Raw genomic sequence first — 25,884 nt, forward strand, 5'->3', positions numbered from 1 at the left:
TGTAGAGTTGCTGGACAACTCTATATATGCAGATCTAGGTGATGATCAGTCTTGTCCATGTACACATGTCATGAGGTGTGATATATGGAGGCTTGATGTCACAAGGCGTGACCATATATGGTGGCATGATGTCACGAGGCGTGACCAGGAGGCATGATGTCACGAGGCGTGACCATATATGGAGGCGTGATGTCATGAGGTGTGACCATATATGGAGGTGTGACTGACGGGATATGCAGGTTTTCATAGTAAACTGCAACCTACAGTCGCAAATGGTGTATTCCAGTACTTTCTGTGTCAAGCTTTCAATTGCTCAGCCTGACCATGGATACAACGTCCGTCTGTCTGTCTGTCTGTCTGTCTGTCTGTCTGTCTGTCCGTCCGTCCGTCAGTCAGTCTGTCTGTCTGTCTGTCTGTCTGTCTGTCTAATCCATCCAGCCAACAACAAGCTATAGCCAGCCAGCCAGCCAGCCAGCCGACCTATTGTTATCACAGAATAGCATTGATTGCATAATACAAAACGACATTTCCCAGACTGCCTCGGGGTTAGTGTCATATGAGAGGTGTGGGCTTTAATTTCTCGTCACTGGGGTGTGGTCAGTGGACTTTTCCTACTCTGCTGCCTGCCTGCCTGCCCGTATCTTTTTCTCTCTTCTCTCTTTCTGCGCCTCTCCTCTCCTGCTCCACCGCGCCTTGTTGACAGAGAAACTTCATTTATAAGGTATGTTCAACTTCTATAGACTTCTGGGTGACTTTAGCACTTATACTTTCCACTGTTCACTTTTCACTTGTAAACTAAAGTGACGGGATAGTGTTTATACCTGCGTACTAAAAATACTGACTGTACGGATTTGACAAGGCAGACTGTCTGGCTTGCCGGTAAAAAAAAAAAAGAGAAAAAAAGATCAGCCTTTTTATTGAAAAGTTTGTTCGCACAGGGAAATGTTCTGCAACTGCATTTTTCTCCCCTTTTACAACTTGTTACTTTTTCCTTTTCTCATGCAGACTATTTTTCTCTAGCTCCCGAAATAAAGAAACCCCAAGACTGTCAAAATGGTAAGTAGCCTAAGTAAGCTAATTCTACCTAATTCACTGAGCTTTCAAATACTTTACGACATTTTACCATTATTGTATTTATTGTAGCCTATAAAAGTCTCGCTAAAATTCATCAATTTCACTTTCCGTTACTTATGCAAATGTCTGACTCACACTCTGAAATAAATCCAAGACAACGCCCACTGTACTCCGAGTCCACATTAAACGTACGTTAAGGGTGTAGAAAAATGTGGACATTCAAATACATTTTAATTCACTTTTCACAAATGAAAAAGCTGTAGTTTATATTTAAATTACTTTTCATTAGCCTACTCATAATAGCAAGCAATCCAAAACTTTAATATAACCTGTATAAGTATAGGCAAGTTAGGCAACGCAAACAGACAATTAAGCTCATCTAGGCTAATGCAAAACGAAATCTGAACATCAAGCAGTGATTTTATTTTATTAACACCTTTCCCGTTTTTAAAGTCAAGTGTGTGTGTGTGTGTGTGTGTGTGTGTGTGTGTGTGTGTGTGTGTGGGTGGGTGTGTGACTGTGTGTGTGCTTGTGTGTGTTTCTGTGCATGCCTGCGCGTGTGTGTGTGTGTGTGTGTGGGGGGGGGGTGCACTCGTTTAGGAGGCAGAGAGAGAGAGAGGGGGGCTGCATTTGGGGAAGTTGGGAAGTTTGGTCTATATGACTCATGTGGCTTTATTCCAGTCGGGTGGGCCTCCCCCTCCCTCCCTCTCTCCCTCCCTCTCTCTCTCTCCCTCTCTCCCTCTCCCTCTCCCTCTCCCTCTCCCTCTCCCTCTCCCTCTCCCCCTCTCTCTCTCTCTCTCTCTCTCTCTCTCTCTCTCTCTCTTTTCCATCGTCCCCACCTCTAGTGGTTTCTGCAGTTTTAAAGTATGTCTCTTTAAAGGGGAATGTTAGCTTCTCTAGCAGTCACAAGACAAGGCGGAGTTATGACAGTATCAAAAACGGCCTATGGCTACACACACATTGTGCTCATCATCCTGGCATTGTTATGTAAATCGGACACATGCAGCTGCCCAAATTCCAATGTGTTCTCGACTGAAAATAGCAGATCTACAATTACGCTCACAATGCATCGTGATATTAATGATAATAATCTACTCAAAAATGGGTCCCAAACCCAGTGTTTTGGGGAAACACTGTTATAAAGTGTTATAACTTTGGCTATGAATGAACTGCGGAGTGGGCGGCTTCCTCATACGTACAATAGGGTGTGGTCAGACTAGAGCAACTGTTAAATGAGTGACTTCACTCTTCTCACAGAATAGAATAGAATTCTTTATTCATTGGCAACAGTTAGCTACAACAGTATCACCAATTTTACCACTTTTACTCAGTGGAAAAAATGTAAGCACTTAAGAGTACAGGAGACCCGGGTTCAGGTCCAAATTACATAACTTCCCTGTATTTTACAGTCCCAGAGATTAAACAATGGTGTCAAATGGAGGTCCATCAGAATCACTGTTATATATATATATATATATATATATAAATCTCTTGACCGTACAGAACGGACAGCCACTTCCCTCATTTCTTTAGCAGGTTGAGGAAGTCCAGTATGTGTGCATGGATTTATGAGGGTTGTTTGTTTCCATGACAACATAAAAGCAACCACACGATTGGTCGTAAAGCAAAGAAGTCATGTTGTAATAATGTAAAGAGAACTATCTACTTCTTTGTTGTGGGCCAACGGATTGTTATCCACTGTAAGCCCTCCCACCTGCGCACGCACGCACACACACACACACACACACACACACACACACACACACACACACACACACACACACACACACACCCCTGTGTGTGTGCGTACTCCGGTACTACTGTACTTATGAGAACCAAATGTTCTCACAAGCAGAGAAAGTTGAGGGGGAGTGAGGCAGTGAGCACATTTAACTTCACTTTTTGAGAGTGATTTAAAGAGAAAATGTTTAGGCTTAGGGGACCAGACCATAGGCGGAGCTTGAAATTGACGCCTGGGGGTGTGACTGCTTGGCCAACGACACAAATTTACCTTTATTTTATTATTTTAGCGTTTTTACAATGCCCTAACCCCTAAAAATGAGTTATTTAGGTAGTACAGCAGCTCACACACATGCACTACAGCCATACAGCGAGTCATCATATCATGATAAGAGAGATGATTACAAACTACAGTCAGAAGCCAGAAGTTATGTTAAAAAAAAAAAAAAAAAACCCTGAACCCCCTCATGCTCCGCCCATGGACAGAACCTAGGGTTAGACAGACAGACAGACAGACAGAATAAATCAATCCTCGCAACAGCTACAGGAATACAAACCAGTGTGTGAGTGTGTATCTGCACACATGTAAGCAAGCAAGTGTACTGAATGTCTGTAATCATGTAGTATGTGTTTATATATGAAAGTATTGTGTGAGTGTAAACATGCACACGTGTGTCAGTCATGCCTGAACTTGTAATCCAGGACATGATGACACATACTGTAGCCCTGAATAGAGGTCCTGAGCTGTTCTATAAGAGGGACATTCCAATGGAGACATTTCACATTCCGCCATGTTTTTGGGGTCAATTCCAGGCGAATGTTCTTTTTGTCTCTTTCTAAATGCCTCCTGTCTCAGCACCTTGATTAGATCTGCCATGGCTCGTGGTGCTGACTCTGTCTGGGTGTGACCATGAGCGGGAGGGGGGGAGGGGGGGGGGATACAGAGATTGTGCACGCACATGTGCATGTGTGTGTGAGAGAGAGAGATAGATCATGTGGACATTTTGACATACCAAATCTTGATAAACAAAATTATAGTTGTTATAGCGTTCTAGTTCTGGGCATTGGGAGAGAGAAACCGACAGACCAAGAGTGAGATAGACATGCAGAGATATATAGCGATAGTGATAGAGAGACTGCACATTCCACAGCACAGAAAATTAGGCATTTTCTTTTGAAAGTATTTACCAATGGTAACACAGGCAGGCGGGAGGAGGCCATGCTGGAACTGGAAGACAGAGAACTATACAAACATCCCTTGCAAGGCCGTTTCTATTCCGTTGGTTCTGTCCCATTCCAGAGACATGCCGGTGGGTTTCCTCTATAAACACAGCCGTGGTTCTCAAACTTATAGTACACTATAGGATTGTTCTCATGCTTAGACTCAGACTCTGGACTATAGTGTCACTCTCTGGAATGAGTGTTTTAACGAGGAGCAATTTTGCGTTGGAATTCAATCGATGGAACACAATGTGATGATGTGCCTTACGGTATGTCTCTTCTTTGTCCACTGTGTGAGTGGAATATTCAATTGAATTGCCAAGGGGAATCTGCTGGTAATCGATTCAGCGTGCTCAGGGTAAACACTGGACCAGGGCATCAGGTTCACAATATGGATGTCTTAGCCATACAATCCAATAGTGTTGTAGACAAGGAACAATTAAAGAATCATCACGAATCAGGTGCTAACAATGTGCTTCAACATCGGATTCAGCAATGCATGACTTTATTGTGTCGTTGTTGCCAGTCAGATACCTTGTATCTCTTGTGTTGTTGGTGCAACCACTCCAAGGAACAGCAATGTCTGTGTTCACCTATGTGACTATGAGCACCAGTATGACTATGAGTACCAGTAGGGGCGCTGTTGTGCCAGAAACAGAGTGAGAGAGATAGTGCTGCACTGTTGCCTGCTAATGAGAGAGAGAGAGAGAGAGAGAGAGAGAGAGAGAGAGAGAATGAGAGAGGGGGAGAGGGGTCTTGCAACACTCAGTTCACACAGGTGTGATTTTTCCCTCGTAAATGACATACAAGAGTGTCACACAAATAGTGAAAATAGCAGATCTATCTGGCTATTGTCACTATTCTTATTTATTTTTGTAACAGCAACGACATAAGAGGTTCATAGAAGACATTTGCTTCATAGAAGACAGGAGTTGCAGCATCAGCCACTTACAACCTAGCATCCCTATTCTGAGGGAACATTTGCCAAGAATAGAGATTTGGTGCAGAGCGGTTAGTTTAATTAAAGTACTTAACCCATTCTGGGTGGGAACCCCTTTTGGGGTTAGCATTATGTTATGCTTTAGCTATTGAAAAATAGCAGATCTACAAGCTCATAGCGTGCCACCGAGTGGCGCGCTACGAGTTTGTAGGTCTGCTATTTTTGAAAAATCGAGCAATCAACCTGCTCCTATAAAACTGGACTCTACAAACTCTCATTGTCAGTTCATAGTTTGATATCATGGCCTGTCTGTGGATTCCTGTTTTGACTACATTGTCATTTTGCAATTGCCTGATTCCTGCCTACAACTTAAGTGTAAGATCTGCCTTATTCTTTATGAAATACTTAACATCTATTCTTGTTTGTTGTTACTCTGCACTTGGGTTGGACTCTGTCTACATCCATGACAGATCCACTGTATGTTGCAACAGGACATTGCAGAAGCATTTCAACATTAGACAGCTGACTACAACAGCCTACACTAAAAGAGTCATCCATGGCACTTTATCCAACTCAAGTCCCTCTGTCTGGATTAGTGTGCTGTCTTAATTGTAATTTTAAATAAATTGTACTCTAGCTATATTGATCCTGTTGTGTACAAATGCTGGGTATAGTATGGGTGCCAGGTGTTTTGGACCCTACAAATGCAGAATTCATTTCAAAGCATGAGACCAAGGGGACAGGATAACGAATACATTACTAAATTTAAATCGTAATGCAAAACGAGGTACACCTCACAGGGCGAATAAACACAACACGGGGACCTGGAAACGAGCACCCTGAATATACAATGAACCAACACAGAGAGCACTCACAAACTGTCTTAAATAGGCTCTGGCCAACTAGGTCATTTGGCCAACAGCTCGCACCTGTGGACCAGGGGAGAAGGGTTGAGCATGCACAGCCTAGTGGCCAAACAGGGAAAGTACAGGGAACAGACCCAGGACGTGACATGTCTGTTGTTCATGGAATGAGGGTAGGGGGAAATTGTTTGTGCGTGTCTGCCTCTCTCTCCCTGTGTGTGCATGCATGTGTCACTCAGTATGACCGCTTTATCTACATCAAGGTAATTATGTTATAATTACAGTCAGTGTCTCCAAGGATTGATAAGGCCCAGCCAACGGATGCTTCTTCATTTTACACACATCTGCAAAGAGGAAACTTCATACCATGTTATTTAAAAGAAAAACCTTTGAAATTATCTTTCACAGGAAAACATTATTTTTACCTAATATTCTATTAAGCATTTTTACCAGAAAATTATAGCAGCAGTAGTACTAATAGCAGTATAGCAGTATGATCACACAATGTAATATTTTATCAACTTATTTGTTTCCGGACCGTAAAGTTGTATCCGCCATAAAAACGCTGCTGCCTTATTCAAATTCACGTGCCCCTGTCGTACCTTGCCACTGGCTATACGGCCACAGCTGTGTTTACTCAGTGAGTGCAAACAGCACTGCCAAGGTTATCATTTAAACCCAACAAAGCATCCTGTCATCTGGGAGGTCACATTTAGATCTTCTCCCACTGCATGACGAGTGTGATTACTACCCTGCAATACACCCATACAGACTCTGGGGAACCTGGTTGTGGTTGTTTTTGTAATCTATGTATGGGTTCGATGACATTTCAAACAACACCGTCACCTCCTCTCTCTTCTTCCTCTGCTCATGTACGTTGTTGTTTTTGTTGTTTTCGTAACCAGGCCAGCAGAGGGACCGTTAAAGCCAGCGCCAACTTCAGCGCCAACGACGATGCCGAGATCCTGTTCAAGGCCATGAAAGGACTGGGTGAGATGTGTGTGTGTGTGTGTGTGTGTGTGTGGAGGAAATCTAAATATCCTGTGAGCTCACCTGCCTGTGTGTAATAATGGCTGCATCTTGTGGGAATGTTAACGTTGATAAACACTGGCGGGCTCGGTTGCGTAACCATGACTGGTCACTGCCGCAGGGACGGACGAGGACGCCATCTTGCAGCTGTTGACGGCCCGCAGCAACGACCAGAGACAGAAGATCAAGGCGGCCTACAAGACCCTGCATGGAAAAGTAGGACACACACACACACACACACACACACACACACACACACACAATTTCTCTCTCCCTCCCTGTCTGTGTGCGTCTCTCTCCATCGCTCTGTTTCTCTCTCCCAATCTCCAATTCTAATTAAAAATGCTTTATTGGCTGCTGGCATGATACAATTTGTTTTACATTGCCAAAGCATACATATAACATAAAACGAGTCAACATTACAGTACAACAAGGGAATCACATACATGCATCCTAACAATAATACGTGAATGACAAGCAATGTAGTAATAATGAAAACGGTGAATAACAAAGAGACGACAAGTGATATTCTGTGGTTAGCAAGTTCGTTTAGCCAGATGTGTTTTCCCCAATCCCTCCCAACACACACACGCACACAGCTTTGTCTCAGATGATTTAAACGGACTTATTTAAACTAACTTAGTTGCGTGCCAAATTCCAACGAGGCACACTGAAAATAGCTAGTCTACGAACTCCACAAAAAGCTCCATTCTTCTTTGTTTTAGTCTGCTGAGCATCTTTTCTCCACCTTTTGGAGTTATCCTTGTAGCTGTTCAGTATAAAAGCTGTAATATAAAATATTTCAGTCAGACAACTCATGAATAGATTAAACAATATTTATTGCAGAATGAGTAACAAGTGTGCATATGATATTTGACTTGGCGTTCGGCTCTGCTGGATTTCTCCGTGCTCGGCATGAATAAGCAACATCATAAAACATAAGAGCAGGGAGATAGATATACAATAACCCCCCCATGGGGAGCATAAATAGCAGAGCCCACCGGTGGTGCTGGGGTGGTGGTGGGAGAAAACATCACATACAACCGGGAACCATGAGCAGAGGAAGGCGGAAGAGCATGGAGTCTAGTGAGCTTAAGTAGCCTGCCCAATTGGTCAGCTGACTGCCGCATCGGCGAATGACGTGTGAGACTTGCACACACTTATACGCCCACATAGTAATGCAGCATGTTAACCCCTTGAGTATAGAATGAGCCTTTGAGCATGGCAAGAACCCCCCTTGAGGTTGACTGACTGAACTGACTCCGCGAGCTGCGTTTGATAAAGTATATGATGAATATGAGATTCCATAATTCTGCAATATTACATGCCCTTGTGTTCTAGAGTTGAGTAGACCTATTTTTGGTGATTAGCACCTAGGGTGTCGGCCTTCTCAGGGTGATACAGTATATCCTGGAGCCGAATTCCGGTGGCTAGCCTATCTGTATAACAAAGGAGTTTGTTGACATGAAGAAAACAGACGGGTTGATCAAAGACTTTGGTTTTACATATGCAATAAATGTCGACACCCCACGCCAATGTACAGTGCTTAAGTAGTGACCAAGAATACAATCATTTGGTCAGTTGGGGCGAATCTCGTCTGTCTGCCTTGCACATTTTCTCCTCTGTATGGTATAAAATATACATCAGATGGTGCCGAAACCAGGGATCGAACCAGGGATATTTTATACCATACAGAGGAGAAAATGTGCAAGGCAGACAGACGAGATTCGATGTTCCATGAGTTGTTTATTTCAACGAAGTACAGCTTACAGCATAGACAGACTCACGCCAGCCAGCAGAGTGGCTGACGTCTCCACACAAGGCTTGCGCCCCAACTGACCAAATGATTGTATTCTTGGTCACTACTTAAGCACTGTACATTGGCGTGGGGTGTCGACATTTATTGCATATGTAAAACCAAAGTCTTTGATCAACCCGTCTGTTTTCTTCATGTCAACAAACTCCTTTGTTATACAGATAGGCTAGCCACCGGAATTCGCCTCCAGGATATATCACCCTGAGAAGGCCGACACCCTATAGTGCTAATCACCAAAAATAGGTCTACTCAACTCTAGAACACAAGGGCATGTAATATTGCAGAATTATGGAATCTCATATTCATCATATACTCAATAACTCTCTCTCTCTCTCTCTCTCTCTCAGGATCTGATCGACGACCTGAAGTCTGAGTTGGGGGGGAAGTTCGAGACCCTCGTCGTTGCACTGATGACCACACCTCTCAACCAAGATGTCACCTTACTCCGTGATGCCATTAAGGTACTGCAGTTGTAGGTGCAGCATTTGATGAGATCTGTCAAATCAGAATCACGTTTATTGGCCATGTAAGTTTGCAAGATGGTGGTTTCTTCAGACTGGATCGTATTGTACATGTTTGTAGGGGGACACTCACTTACTCACAAACACACAGGCACACTGTAGCATTTGTTTCGAATGCAAATAGACCTTTATTGGCCTAAAATTTCAGTTCAATGTAATACATTGTTTAAAATATTTCTTTTTACAAATTGTTTTTGCTGTAATGAGAGCATGCAGAGCTGGAATAGACTCCATTAAACCTGATGATCCCTGCATGATTTGACAAGGTTCCAAATGGCTTCTTGTGACGTCACAGGATGCTTCAAAGCTTTCTCAGTTTCCGATAAACAGTCTTGGGTTTGAGGGAGCAGCGGTGGCTCAGGAGGTAGGGCAGCCACTCCAGAAGCAGAAGGTTCCTGGTTCCATCCCCCTGCGTTAGTGTCGAAATGTCCTTGAGCATCCCCTTTAACCCAAGAGGACCACAACGGAAACAAGCCTGCCGGCTTTCTTGTGACTCTATCCTTTTGAATGTATTTTCAATAAAGTAATCAATCAATTAAGCAACACACTGAACCCCTAACTGCTCCTGGTGAGCAGGTCTGTTCCCTCTGCCGTCTGTGTGTGAATGTAATGTGCATTGGATAGAGGCAAAATGCAGCATTTAGGTCAGGTGACGTTAGGTTTTCAAGTAGTATGTGCAAAGGGGTCATTATCCATCCATGTAGCATGTAGAGAGGAGTGGTACTTCAATGAGTGGCAAGCTCACAGTGTGAGCTCTTGGAAAAGCACTACAAGTCATCATTATGTGATTGTCATTTTCTCTCCAGTTTGTCTCTTTATTCAATGGGATTCTTTCCACTAATCCACTGTGAATTGCAGTTGTGGGAGCTTTTGGACGGGATTCCCCTCCACTACCAGACAGCCTTCTTTTGACAGTATTCTTTTGCTGATTGGAGTCTTGCGTTCTTTATTTAGCTAATTCAGTATCTTTGATGGAATTGCTTTTTTTTTCTCAGGGAACTAAAGCCTGATTTATGCTTTGTTGCACGCACAGAAAATAGCAGATCATTAAAAGTTTGTGGATTTGCTATTTTCGGTACGAAGCTTGTGCTTCGTGTATTGATCTTTGGGTGTGGTCACATTTGATCTGCCTGATCAAATGCTTTGTATACATTACAACTGATCCAGTTTCTTATAATCGCTAATGGCTCTCGTAGACGGAGAAAGCAAGACCTAAGACGACAAGAGGAGTCCGTGGACTGGTGCACCCGTTTCGAATGCCATCAATGCATTGAAAAAGACTGAATCACGTTTAATCAGAGCAGACGCGGCTACCGACCTACCGGATCTCAGCTGCATTCTGTATTGATCACGGCTACCAGCGATGAGACACGCATTGGACTTACATGCCTGTTTAACACTGATATGAGGTTAGGGGACTTACATGGCTGGTTAAAACTAATATGAGGTTAGGGGACTTACATGGCTGGTTAAAACTATTATGAGGTTAGGGGACTAACATGGCTGGTTAGAACTACTGAGGTTAGGACACTTACATGGCTGGTTAAAACTGATATGAGGTTAGGGGACTTACATGGCTGGTTAAAACTGATCTGAGGTTAGGGGACTAACATGGCTGGTTAGAACTAATATGAGGTTAGGGGACTTACATGGCTGGTTAAAACTGATCTGAGGTTAGGGGACTAACATGGCTGGTTAGAACTAATATGAGGTTAGGGGACTAACATGGCTGGTTAAAACTAATATGAGGTTAGGGGACTTACATGGCTGGTTAAAACTAATATGAGGTTAGGGGACTAACATGGCTGGTTAAAACTGATCTGAGGTTAGGGGACTTACATGGCTGGTTAAAACTGATCTGAGGTTAGGGGACTTACATGGCTGGTTAAAACTGATATGAGGTTAGGGGACTTACATGGCTGGTTAAAACTGATCTGAGGTTAGGGGACTTACATGGCTGGTTAAAACTGATCTGAGGTTAGGGGACTTACATGGCTGGTTAAAACTGATCTGAGGTTAGGGGACTGTCACACCCCTGTCTTAGGCGAGGGTAATATGAACACAAGGATGGCGAGGCAACGCAGTTGGGCAGAGTTTAAGAGTTGTTTATTTTCCCCAAGTGCAAGATGTGACAAAAACCAAATACAGAGGAGACCGAAACATCTGTAATAGAAAATAAAATATATATTCAAAACCAAGTATTTCATTTTATAGATATGTAAATCAAAGCAATCATTTTAAATTATATATAATATAATCAAGTATTTATAAATCAGGCCTTAATATAAAGCAAATCAAACACCATTATAATAAATCAACATATCTGGATCCAAAAATGCATTTCAACCATGGTTATAAAATGATAAATCAAAACATCACCTCCTCAGAGACTGAGACCTTCTTGTCCAACACCAGCAGACTGACTGGAATACCAATTCTCTGCAGCTATATACCCCCCATGGCCCCTCCCACCAGACAGGACCAATTGATAGGGGTTAACATTAACTTAACATGATCCACAACATGTCAAATCTGCATTTTTATACACCTCAATTAATTTAAGCTTGTAGATCTTTTCTTTCTCAAGTCTTTAGTTTTTCCAAAGTCCTCTTTTTAGAGTCCAGTGTCCCTCATGACAAATGCTATCCCTATCCACAGACAGGAGTTGGTTTGGCCCAGTAGGTGCTCAGCTGGGCTTCCACCTATTCCACAGAACCCATTGAACATGTTTGATAGCTGAACAGAAATATACAGAGAGTTGATGGGGATTTGTTGTTTTGTTTGTCCATACCCTACCTAACCAGTGCGCGCTACTGACAGGCATGTAATGAGCAAAACATGAACAGTGACAGGGTGTGGTCACACAGTCACAGGGACTTACATGGCTGGTTAAAACTGTTTTGAGGTTAGGGGACTTACATGGCTGGTTAAGACTGAGCTTAGGGTTAGAGTTAGGGTTAGATTTAGTGTTGGGGTTTGTAATGTCGGACAACGTGCGTCGCTGCTGCCTAACAGTAGTGATCAATGCAGAATGCAGCATACTGAATCTCTCCAAAGCGTCACAATATAACGTTTCGCGCTGGTCATGAACTTCCCTCCACAGTCACCTGACCTCAACCTCATCCCCATGGAACATTTATTGGGAGCTCTTGGACACTGAGAAAGCATCTTGTGACGCCAAAAGAAGCTCTTTGGCCCATTATCAAATCATGCATGGATCATCAGATCATCATTAGTTCATCATCAGAGTACATGTATGCCAGCTCCAATGCATTGTGCAAAAGGAGGGCATACCAATATTCTGAAAATGAATTAAAGTATATTTTCTAAACGGATGCAAAATAGAAGTATCTTGACTAGTGGTGTCATATCTTTGGACCCCACCCATGTTTTTGGGGTACGTACTGTAGGGTACTTTATGAAGTGACTGTGTCTTGCAGGGGGCGGGGACAGATGAGAAGATTCTGGTGGAGATCCTGGCCTCCAGAACAGCAGCGCAGGTCAAAGACATCGTGGCTGCCTACAGAGAGGGTAACACACACACACACACACACACACACACACACACACACACACACACACACACACACACACACACACACACACACACACACACACACACACACACACACACACACACACACACGATTCCTAGAGATCAAATACCTACATTCTAAGTAACAATGAGGTTAAGTCCCAGAGCAACAGTTCAGAAATAACACCATTGTCTGATAATGATTCATCAGGCTTAAGAATGCAGAAAGATACAAGCAAGTAATGTTCATTCACTAACGATGTAGAGTGGGTGTCACTTAAGCAATATTACACGAGAGGGTGTGGGTTAACGTGATTATTGCCACGACAGGGAACGAGACCAAGTCGAGTTCCGCAAGCATCACTGAAGTGGCAATAATCACGTTAAACCACACCCTCGAGTGTAATATTGCAATTCTACCACAGTTACCCTTAAAACTAAGAAAATCGCTGAAATAATATTTTATTTTAATGACAGATGTAGTCACTACGACCACAAATGTCCCAAGAAACTATCTAGCCTAGCCACCGAGTTTGCTAGCGCTCTGGGAGAACAGAGCAGCTGAATTCTTTGTTTTGATTAGGTGGTGAATGGTGCTGGTTTAACCCACGTCTAGAAGGCTGTTTCAACCAATCAGATTGCTTCCTCGAAACGACCTGTGGTAGAATGTCAGATATTGGTTTCAATGACGTTCAAAAAGGTGTGGCAGAGTCCACACCACAATGACTGTTGTGAACGATATCGCTTGGATCAATTTCAGAGTGATTGTATGAACAATGACAGCCAATCAAACCCATCAGAAAGGCATCTGGGATGCAAGCGGTCTCCCTCACCCTCGGAATCACATGAATGAGTTGTATTATGAAATGGAGATGAGGCATGACGAGGCATGAATTATGAATAGAGAGCGCTCTAGCCGGTGGGCAAGCTGGCATTACCTCAGGTACAGCCTACAACTATTTATGTTACCTCCTTACACTCTCACATGAGTCACATTTCGACGAGAAGGCCAAATCATCCCCAATAACCAGCATCACTGTCAGGATCTGCCTTCTGTGGGTTTTGTTTGGTGTTCCTGATTCTTATTTTGAAGTGATGCTTTGTGTTTCCTGTCCTACCTTGTAGTAGTTTCCTGCCTTGTCTCACCTTCCCTGATTTTTGGTTCTTTGTTTCACCTGTGTCTTGTTTTTCCCCAGCCAATCCTTGTGTTGATTTGATTTGAGTTCACCTGTGTCCTGTTAATCTTGTGCCTATTTAAGCCCTGTGTTTGGTTGTGTTCCCTGTTGGATTATTGTATTGTCACCTGAGTTCCAAGTCTATGTTTTGTTTGCTAGTGTTACTGCTATACTGCTTTACTAGGTCTTTGGTTGAATAAAGACTTCTAAGATCCCGACTTCCTTGCATTTGGGTCCTGCTTGAAAACCACCACCCTGACAGAATGGCTATTCTGTCAGGGTGGTGGTTTTCAAGCAGGACCCAAATGCAAGGAAGTCGGGATCTTAGAAGTCTTTATTCAACCAAAGACCTAGTAAAGCAGTATAGCAGTAACACTAGCAAACAAAACATAGACTTGGAACTCAGGTGACAATACAATAATCCAACAGGGAACACAACCAAACACAGGGCTTAAATAGGCACAAGATTAACAGGACACAGGTGAACTCAAATCAAATCAACACAAGGATTGGCTGGGGAAAAACAAGACACAGGTGAAACAAAGAACCAAAAATCAGGGAAGGTGAGACAAGGCAGGAAACTACTACAAGGTAGGACAGGAAACACAAAGCATCACTTCAAAATAAGAATCAGGAACACCAAACAAAACCCACAGAAGGCAGATCCTGACAATACCCCCCTTCAAAGGGGCGGATCCCCAGACGCACCAAAAAAACAACAAACAGGAGGGACCAGGGCACTGCACTGAGGGACAGGACTGAACTGGAGGGACAGGGCAAGACAGAGGGGGCAGGGCGTAAACAGAACTGGACTATAGCAAAGGGCCAGGGGCTGGGGACTAAGGCAGGGTGGAGAGGGGCTGGGGAAGACTGACCAATACAGAACAGAGAGAAGGATAGAGGACACTGGCAAGGAAAAGGTGACGAGAAACGGGCAGAAAATAGACAAGACCGAGTAGGAATCACACACACAAGCAATCAAGAAGACGCACACAAAGGCAAAGACATCCAAACAGGCAACACACAACTAGGTGAAAAGCTGACAAACTACCAGAACCAGGAAAACACTGCAGGCTACAGACATTCCACACTCCACAGGACAGACAAAGAGAGACAGCGGAACGCACAACCATACAACCGGAATCACATTGAAGTGGGCAAACACACTGACAGACATGCAGATAGGCACATAGACAAGCAGACAGGCATCAACTCAGACAGACCAACAGACAAACAGATTAACTGACACACAGGCAGGCAAGCGGACAAACAGGTGATCTCACACAACATCAGGCGGGAACGAAAGTCAGAGGGTAGACAGGAGGACTGGGGGGTAGACAGACGGACTAAAAGACTAGCAGACAAACTAGCAGACACACAGAGAGGGAGACAGGCAGACACACAGAAAGGGAGAGCAGTAGGCAGACCAAGCGAACCCTCCACCAAAGGGCAGGACATTTCAGAACGGAACAGAGGAGGCTGGGAAGAGGAAGTAGCTTGGGGAACAAAGGGGCTGGCATACTGGGACACAGGGGAGAAAGGCTGCAAAACTGGGGAAGAAAGGTGGCCAGGGACAGGGCTAGAAATGGGACTATGATGAGCAGTGCTGGGTCTAGGGCAAAGAGGCTGAAGAGGGCTGGGACATAATGGCTCTGTAGAGCATGGGGACAAAGGCTCAGGAGGACATGGAGACAGGGACTGGGGTAGTGGACACTGAGACAGGGGCATAGGGGGAGAAGAACATTGGTCAGGTGGTCGAAGGGGTACTGGGAGAACACAACAGGCCTCACAAGGCTGGGGAAACACTGGGAGGACAGAACACTGTGGGGACACTAGGAGCACAGAATAGGAGTCTGGTGGCTGAGGGAACACTGGGAGCACAGAACAGGGTTCCGGTGTCAGTGGGGACACTGGGAGGACAGAGCAAGGGTCTGGTGGCTCAGGGGACACTGAGAGGGCAGAACAAGGGTCTGGTGGCTGTGGGGACAATAGGTGCACAGAACAAGGGTCTGGTGGCTGGGGGGACACTGGGAGGTCAGAACAGGAGTCTGGTGGCTGAGGGGACACTGGAAGGACAGAACAGGGATCCGGTGTCTGTGGAGACACTGGGAGGACAGAACAAGGGTCTGGTGGCTGGGAGGACACTGAAATGGCAGAACAAGGGTCTGGTGGCTGTGGAAACAGTGAAATGGCAGAACAAGGGTCTGGTGGCTGGGAGGACACTGAAATGGCAGAACAAGGGTCTGGAGGCTGTGGGGAGACTGGGTTGGGTACAACAGCGACAACCAGAGGCAGTTCAGAATGTTCAACAGGGGTGTCAGCAGGGAAAAGGGACAGGGTTCCTGGCAAACTGTCAACAGACGAGGACACAGACTTACAGGTGGGGACAGACAGGATGTTGGCAGGACCAGCCAACACAATCTTAGGCAAAACTGGGGGCAGAGTCACTGTAGCGCTGGGCAGCAGTGGAGCCTCTTGAACACTGGGCAGTGACACACACTGGGCACTGGATAGCAAGGACTCCAAGGCGCTGGGCAGCGAAGCATCCAGGACGCTGGGCAACAGGGAACGTTGGCGGTATCGGGAGCCATGGCGCTCACGCCCCCTTCTGGAGGTCCCACGGATTCCCCTGAACACGACCAAACGAGACCCCTCAAATGGGTCTTGGGCTGGAGTCGGCTCAGGGTAGACGGGTACCGAGTCATTACAGACAGGATCTGGGAACTTTACGGAACAGGCAGGTGTAGGGAGGGCCAATGAAGTGCAAGGCTGCAGAGTGTCAGCGGCACTGGACACAGTGAAGCTGGGCAGCTCGGTGAAGCTGGGCAGCTCGGTGACGCTGGGCAGCTCGGTGGTGCTGGGCAGCTCGGTGATGCTGGGCAGCTCGGTGACGCTGGGCAGCTCGGTGGCGCTGGGCAGCTCGGTGACGCTGGGCAGCTCGGTGACGCTGGGCAGCTCGGTGACGCTGGGCAGCTCGGTGACGCTGGGCAGCTCGGTGACGCTGGGCAGCTCGGTGACGCTGGGCAGCTCGGTGAAGCTGGGCAGCTCGGTGAAGCTGGGCAGCTCGGTGGTGCTGGGCAGCACAGGCTTGATGGTGCTGGGCAGCACGGGCTCGGGTACACTGGACACTGGAGAACCAAAAACTCTTCTCAGCTCTGTTGTGAAAGAGGAGTAGCTGGAGCAAAACCTTTGTTCCTCCTCCCATGCATCAATAGCCCAGGATAGGGCCTCTCCTGTGAGCATGTATCTCACATAAGCCAGGCGGGAATGTTCAGTGGAGAAGGCACGTGCCTGGTCCTCAAAAACTGCCCAACACTGGGCAAGGAAAGAGTCACATGTCTCAGGAATACCTCCATAACGCTCAGGGTGAGGAACGTGGAGCCCCTGGGTGGGCAAGGCATGGGCAGGAGTCAGAGATGGCAGAGTACAGGCATGTGTCACAGGTGTGAGCACTGACAGACCTGGGCATAGTGGCTTGCTCCAAACTGCTGGCATCTTGAAGAATAAAAAATCTTCCCGCTGGGTCCGACGTGGTTGGATTATTCTGTCAGGGTGGTGGTTTTCAAGCAGGACCCAAATGCAAGGAAGTCGGGATCTTAGAAGTCTTTATTCAACCAAAGACCTAGTAAAGCAGTATAGCAGTAACACTAGCAAACAAAACATAGACTTGGAACTCAGGTGACAATACAATAATCCAACAGGGAACACAACCAAACACAGGGCTTAAATAGGCACAAGATTAACAGGACACAGGTGAACTCAAATCAAATCAACACAAGGATTGGCTGGGGAAAAACAAGACACAGGTGAAACAAAGAACCAAAAATCAGGGAAGGTGAGACAAGGCAGGAAACTACTACAAGGTAGGACAGGAAACACAAAGCATCACTTCAAAATAAGAATCAGGAACACCAAACAAAACCCACAGAAGGCAGATCCTGACAATCACCTTCTCCACCCAGGACCTCCACCTCTCACCCCACCTGACCTTCGACTCCCATATTAAACAAAACCTCATTCACGCCTTTGTCTCCTCAAGGCTCGACTACTGCATCGCACTTCTCATCGGGATCCCTAGCAAGAGCATCCAGAAGCTTCCGTACATTCAGAACAGTGCTGCTAGGATCCTGATGAGAGTGCGAAAACATGAACGTATCACACCCATACTCCATTCCCTTCACTGGCTTCCCGTCTCCTTCAGGATAGAATACAAGGTCTGACTCCTCACCCATCAGTGCATCCACAGCAACGCTAAAGGAACTCATTGAACCTCCACCCGCTCCCTCCGCTCTGGGACTTCAAACACACTTTAATGCAAAAAGACTAAGCTCCGCACCATGGGGGCCTTCTGCTCAGCTGCTCCTCAGCTGTGGAATGCCCTCCTCGACCACCTGAGAGCACCACAGTCCGTGGACACTTTATAAGGGGACCTTCCTTTTTAACAAGGCATTTTCCTAGCTGGACCTTTTAAATGCCCTGTGTGCTTTTTTAACCTTTTAGCTTAGGTGCATTAATTGTTTTTATTCTTATCTTGTCCGTTTTATTTGTATTATCCTGCTTTGTATCACTTTGAGATTTGTTTCAAATGTAAAGTGCGTTAAATAATAAATATAATGTATTATTTATTACAAGGCAATTCAATGTGCCCAGTCTGGCTCAAGTGCAATCTTCTCTCCCTCACAGAAGAAAAGGTATCGTTCACACATTGTGAATATAAAGTTGTGCATGTGTGTCTAAACTAAAAGCCTGGTTTGTGTGTCTGTGTCTCTCAGAGTACGACGACAACCTGGAGGAGGACATTTCTGGAGACACCTCCGGTCACTTCAAAAGATTGCTGGTCATTCTGCTTCAAGTGAGTCTCTTCTCCTCCCTTACCTCCTCTCCTCTCCTCTCCTCCTGTAACTCTCCTCTCCTCTCCTCTCCTCTCCTCTCCTCTCCTCTCCTCTCCTCTCCTCTCCTCTCCTCTCCTCTCCTCTCCTCTCCTCTCCTCTCCTCTCCTCTCCTCTCCTCTCATCCCCTCCCCTCCCCTCATCTCCCCTCTCGTCTCCTCTCACAGTAATCTCCTATCCGTCCTCAGGGCAGCAGGGAGCAGGGCATTCAGGAAGGAAACATAGAAGCTGACGCTCAGGTGAGTGAGATGCCTGTATGGTTTTACAGATCAACGACTGTTACAAGGACATAATAACCTCCCCAGCTTCCTACTGTACCTACAGAAAAACAGGCTCTGTGCATAACTGTAGTCCCACGTTTTCCAGTGGGTGGCAGCTAGGGGTTGACACTAAGGGTTGCCCCTGGCAGGTGGCAAGTGCTCGTTTGAGAAACACATGAGATATCTGTCTAAAAACCTGAACGTGGCCAGAGCGCTCCGTCTTCTGGTCTGTGGAATGTAAAATAAGAGCAGTTTACCTATGTGCTGTTTTCACTGTTGCTACACAAAATATAAGTGTGAACCATATTCGTAGCTATGTGGAGGATTTGGCATACAAATTGAGGCATTTATTTTTATCGCACAGCCCCAGAAAGTCAAAAAGTGTTGAACAGTAATACAGTATAGTAGAAAACTTTACTTTACTTTACTTACTATACTTTTATAATCGACGATTAACTTTCTGGGCAAGTGGGCAAGACCTGTTGGTCAAGTTGAACATGACCTGTACTTGCCTGATGGGCAAGTGCCTCTGAGACCTTAGTGTCAACCCCTGGGTGGCATACCCATGTCTTGTTGTTCCCGTTCATTTACTCATAGCTTCGTTTGATTGGCTAATCTCCTGCTGAGCCAATAAAACAAAGCTTTGGGAAAACGAACTGGAACAGGAAACGGGTATGCCACCTACTGAGAACATGTCACGATTAGCACAACTGGGGGACCCAAATGCAGAAACAACACAAACTGTGTTTATTTAAAAAAGGAGGAATTGGGGAAGTTGGGTGGTGTTGGTGTGGCGTGGTAGAGGGGTGGTAGGCACTAGGCAGGCGAGTATGGTCACTGACTAAAGAACAGGAGAAAGGATCGACTAAATCACGAGGAGTACAAAGTACGTTTCAAGAAAGCACTAACTGTGGCACTAGGAATTAATAGCATTATATATACAGTCATTGGCAAGAAGAATTACCACACACGCGGGAGGTTGAGAAACGATCTGGCATCGTGTGGAGAGAAGAAGAGGGCTTTCTAGACCTAGAGGTGATGAGCTGATGGCAGGTGAGGTAGAACTGTAGAAACAGGTGTGCCAAGCTGGAAGCTGGAGCCATGCCTACAGCCACACGCACACACGCCCACTCACAATGACACAGACACAAACACAACACAAGGACACAGACAAGACACCGTCAGCCACACACACGCCCACTCACAATGACACAGACACAGACACAACACAAGGACACAGACAAGACACCGTGACAGAACCTGGGACTAGTTATGTGTAGCCTACCATGCAGCTTGGGTTCATTTGAGTGCCCGGTCAAGCCTGAGGCACTTGAAGCCAGGTGTTTGCATTGGTGGGTGAATGTTTTGTCTCTATGTCACCCAGAACCCCCCCCCCCCCCCCCACCCCCACAGTTTACATATATCAGCTCGTAATAATAACTGCGTTATGAGAGAGAACTAGAGTATTTTGTTGTTAATGCTGTCTTTGAGTAGGCTTGCCCAGGGGTATGTGACTGTCACATGTGTGTCGTGATGATACAGTAATAACTGGGCTTGGAGCCTGTTGCCTGAAGGGTGTGTGTGTGTGTGTGTGTGTGTGTACACATTTGAGGTGGACATTTTAATGTGTTATTAGAAGTTTGGGTATGTATTTTTACTGTAAAATGAGGATTTGGCGTCATCTAGTGGAGATAAAGTGTTACCACACCTCTAGTCCACAAAATGTAGACTAGATACTACAGTAGAATTGTCATTGTATGTGGTGTGTAATACTAGTGTACAGTAAGTGTGTCTCTGTGCTTTCAGACTCTGTTCAAGGCAGGGGAGGATAAGTATGGTACTGATGAAACGGAGTTCATCAAAATCCTGGGCAACCGGAGCGCCGAACATCTGAGGAAAGGTGTGTGTGTGTGCATCTCTTTTCTGGTTATATTTCCGACAACATTGAACTATTCAGAGCATTTATTTAATCTCTCTTTTTAGTGTAAAGTTGTATCTAATGTATTTATCAATCAATACATACAGAGGAACAGTTAACTCAAAGAAAGAACAAGACGCACGGAATGCGATAGCAATCTGACGTGACCTCAGCCGGTCTGAAAAGATACGCTGGAGTTAAACAAATCTCTCGTTCTCAACGAATACTTATCGAAACATCATCAATTCGGTATGGAAATTCTCCGAATATTTCCAGGTTGTCGGATATATAATAATAAAATTCATTTATATTGGATAGTGCTATCAAATGATGATATAAACTCAAGGAATGTCCCCAAAAAGGGGCGCGGCTTTGGTGGTGACACCGGGTCTGTTGTATGACGGCTGAATGCCGACTGTGGCACAATTTGAGTGCCATGTTTTGTCATCTTTAAATATTTACCTCATGGGAACAATGTTAACCCATTTTGGGTGGGAAGTGGGAAGTGGGAAGTGGGAACTGTAGGGAAGTGGGAACCTTTTGGTGTTAGCATTATGTTATGCTTTAGCTATTGAAAAATAGCAGATCTACAAGGTCATAGCACGCCACCGAGTGGCGCGCTACGAGCTTGTAGGTCTGCTATTTTTGAAGAATCGTGAAAAGTGACATGAAATAGTTTGAGAACGACTGACATAGAAAAACTGCTTTTTCAAGAAAACAGTCAGGATTTATTAGAAGACATTTGCAGAATCGTTCCCAGGTCAAAGTGTGTGTGTGTGTGTGTGTGTGTGTGTGTGTGTGTGTGTGTGTGTGTATGTGTGTGTGTGTGTGTGCACAGTGTTTGCTGCCTACATGAAGCTGTCAGGTTTTGAAATGGAGGAGAGCATTAAGCGAGAGACGTCTGGACACCTGGAGGACCTTCTACTGGCCGTGGGTATGGAACACACACACACACGCACACACACACACACACACGCACGCACGCACGCACGCACGCACGCACGCACGCACGCACGCACGCACGCACACACACACACACACACACACGCACACACACAGCTCGTCACTTGTACCAATGTTTTTCTGCTTGTCTCCCATAGTGAAGTGTGCTAGGAGTGTTCCCGCCTATTTCGCTGAGACTCTGTATTATGCCATGAAGGTAGGTATACAAGATACAACTACTATATGAATACGTCAAACCCAGATCAACATAAAACTGTATTAACCCATTTAGGCCTGATGTCGAAATTTAAAAAAATCTTCTAAATCCTCCAGTTTTCTGAAATAAATATTTTCACGATTTTTACTAAAATAGCAGACCTACACACTCGTAGCGCTTGTAGGACCTACAAGCTCGTAGCGCTTGTAGGACCTACAAGCTCATAGCTCGTAGCGCGCCACTCAGTGGCCCACTGTCCTCAGTGATATTTTTTTTTAATCAACTCCACAGTCACAAGATAGCTTGCGACTATTGGATGACAATGTCATTGTGGTCATTTGAAGCAGAATTGGACACTTACGTGCTGCCAGCTTTATTGTAGTTTAGACATCATTGCAATTACCTTTCCCTGTCTGGAGAGATGTGAAACTTATGGAACGTAGCTTCAAGACTGAATGCTATTGAAGACAGACAGTCTCAACACAGGATTACCTCAACAGAAAGAAATACAACACCATAAAGTAATGTGCAGACTTGACTGATATAGTATGTATCCCAACTGGCCCGCTGCTTATAATGACCAGTGATTGGAAAGTGTGTAGCACTTGTGAATTCTGCTGTGTATGCTAAAGACTCAAACTCGCAGAAAGAAGTAAAACATCATCATCTTAATAAAAAACTGCAAACAATGTTAATAATAATAATAATAATAATAATATAAGTCATACAATGTTTATGTACTTAATACTAAAACCCACTGTGATTGTGTGTCAGGGCGCGGGTACTACGGACCAGACACTCATCAGGGTGATGGTGTCTCGTAGCGAGGTGGACATGTTGGACATCAGGACTGAGTTCAGGAGGATGTTTGCCTGCTCTCTGCATTCCATGATCTTGGTACGAGAGCGAGCACACACACACACACACACACACACACACACACACACACACACACACACACACACACACACACACACACACACACACACACACACACACACACACACACACACACACACACACACACACACACACACACACACACACACAGCTCAGGTGTGCATGTATGTGTACAGCAAGCAAGATCAACACAAGGTAATACAGTAAGCAAGAACAACATAAGGTAATACAGTAAGCAAGAACAACATAAGGTAGAAAGTCATCAAGGATCATAAATAACTTAAGCTAAGAACCTAACGGTAGAATATCTGTACAATGAAACTATACACTATAGAATGCTATGTCTACATAAGATGCCATCTAAATGACATATTTTAGCCTTCGCATACGCCTGCACGGTCATCCATTCCAGGGCAAGTGCTGTATTCATACAGGTTGATGCTTTAATTCCCTCTGGAATATCAACCTTGCTTTACCTCCTTATATTTGCGTTCTGTGTGGATGTATACTCATGACACAGCAGTCGAAGATTTACGCAAATTAATCACACAATATAAATCATGTAGGCCTACAGATCTTAATTAATAAAATGTTATTACCTTATGCTACAATTTGTTGTGTGTTGTGTGCGTTGTGTGTGTTACAGGGAGATACCTCTGGTGACTACCGTAAGGCCATGCTCCATCTCTGTGGCGGTGACGATGCGTAACCATGGCAACGAACAATCAACAGTGACCACACCTGAAGTGCCTTTTCTCTCTCAGTGGCCCTTTGGGGCTGTCAATCACTCACTGAGTTCTGAATGTGAGCCAATAGAAAGTCTGGAATCATTATAGCAAAGCTTGGCTGTGAGCCAGAGATGGTTCAGAGGGCAATTTAACATTTTAAAGCCATTCCAAAGGTAGCTAATATTGTTTTCATATCCACGTTTTGAAGCAGCTTTGGGTCACACTATTATTAATATGACTAATAATATGTAATTCATTTTTAATACAAACATGATTGTGCATTGTATGCATCTTGTATGACAACTAGTACGGAGCAATAAATAAATGTTAAAATTAACTCAGTTGTCTCTATTGTCTGCTTAGTTGTTTTGCCCTGTTTTATCGACAAGGGGCGAGTACTGTGTGTGTGTCCACTGGGCTTTTTTTCCTAGTTGAAAACGCCAAAGTGCTTGCCTAAAAACGCCTGAGTTGAAAATATTATCTCATCTCAATCTTCACACGTGAACACACTGGCCAGCTCAAAATAAATGATCGGCGCCATGCCAAGCTGCTGGCGTTTCCAAAAAAGGATGTAGCAGTTATGCACCATCAACTCAAGCCACATCCATCCTTAGTTGCACACCAGTGTCACACAATGAAGTATATCAAGCCATTCACCTTTTTGTGTTTAGTTGGTTTGCTGCAGGTTCTCCAGAACTGACCCCTGTAAAAAAAAAAAATTGTAACAGCAACGACGTATGAGGTTCATAGAAGACATTTGTTTTGATAGGAGTTGCAGCATTAACCACTTACAACCTAGCATCCCTATTCTGCCAATAATAGAGATTTGGTGCAGAGCGATTAGTTTAAAGTAGTTTAAAGAGAGGAAATGGATGTGCAGGATCCTGTCACAGTCTCTCTCTCCCTCAGTCTGTGGCCCAATCCCAATCCACTCCCTTGCTGACTCAATGAGCCCTCACTGACTTAGCTGCGCGTTCATGTGAAGTCTGCGAGGGCTTGAGGGATGTCCCATTTGAAATCGGTAAGTCAGTGAGGGCTCAGCCCATGGGCGGAACTTGCGGGGGTTCAGGGGGTGCACTGCACCCCCTGGCAAAAAAAAAAAAAAAGTTTTTTTTTTTTTTTAAACTTAACTTCTGACTGTAGTTTGTAATCATCTCTCTTATCATGATATGATGACTCGCTGTATGGCTGTAGTGCATGTGTGTATGTGTGTGAGCTGCTGTACTACCTAAATAACTCATTTTTAGGGGTTAGGGCATTGTAAAAACGCTAAAATAATAAAATAAAGGTAAAAAAAAAAGCGTGCGCGCGGGTGTCGTTGGCCAAGCAGTCGCACCCCCAGGCGTCAACTTCAAGCTCCGCCTATGGCTCAGCCCCGCCCCTTTATGTGCCCTTTGCCAAAGTCAGCGTCGATGCTGACTTTAGGCTGACTTTGGCAAATAAATTACCCACAGTTCATAGCGTTACCAGTGGAATGAGGGGGATCCTCATTTAGGTATGCAAATTAGTTATGTATCGCGATTAGAATGTCAACAAACACAATAGTGCTTTCTCACTGTTCTCAAAAGGAGACGGAATGGAAGGATATAGGCTGTATATTTAATAACAATAATAATATTAAGGGAAATATGATGAGAAATGACTAATGAGCAAAGTAAAAGAATATGGAAATGAAATGTATAATGCATATTATTATATATGAATATTACAACTCATATCACACAGGAAAGTGTATTTATTAAACTAATAATAAAACGATCATCTTAAATACTAAAATAGACATGATAGACATGTATAAATAGGCCAAGCATGTAGGTAGGCACTGGCTGTGAATGAGGACAGTTTCTTTGTATAAAGTGATGCAAAGTGTCATGAATGGCGGACTCATCTTCAAAGTGCTGTCCCATTTCTTTCACAACAATTTGGAGCCCTTGCAGCCTCTCACCCTCAAGCACTTACAGCTGACGTCATTAAAGTCAATGAGGGTCCAGGGCTCACTGGCTCAGGGCTTGAGGGAGGCAATTGGGATTAGGCCTGTGACTCCAGCATGGCCACTCACTGCAGTCCCATTTACACACCTGTCTTCAACTCCCTCGTCAGCCAACCTGTGAACACT

At 44.8% G+C, this 25,884-nt stretch overlaps 1 protein-coding gene across 1 annotated transcript; it reads left to right on the forward strand.

Moving 5' to 3' along the window:
• Window positions 1–617: 617 nt before the first annotated feature.
• Window positions 618–24,105, forward strand: anxa5b (annexin A5b). Its single transcript, XM_083765495.1, has 13 exons — window positions 618–721; window positions 1,006–1,056; window positions 6,744–6,828; window positions 6,989–7,083; window positions 9,031–9,144; window positions 12,645–12,735; window positions 18,687–18,766; window positions 18,992–19,042; window positions 20,870–20,963; window positions 21,820–21,915; window positions 22,082–22,140; window positions 22,915–23,037; window positions 23,687–24,105. Exons 2-13 carry the CDS (start codon window positions 1,054–1,056, stop codon window positions 23,747–23,749), a joined length of 954 nt encoding a protein of 317 aa, XP_083621621.1. The 5' UTR covers window positions 618–721; window positions 1,006–1,053; the 3' UTR covers window positions 23,750–24,105.
• Window positions 24,106–25,884: the final 1,779 nt, after the last annotated feature.

Source organism: Protomyctophum parallelum (assembly GCF_964188405.1).
Source record: "Protomyctophum parallelum genome assembly, chromosome: 5".
NCBI lineage: Eukaryota > Metazoa > Chordata > Actinopteri > Myctophiformes > Myctophidae > Protomyctophum > Protomyctophum parallelum.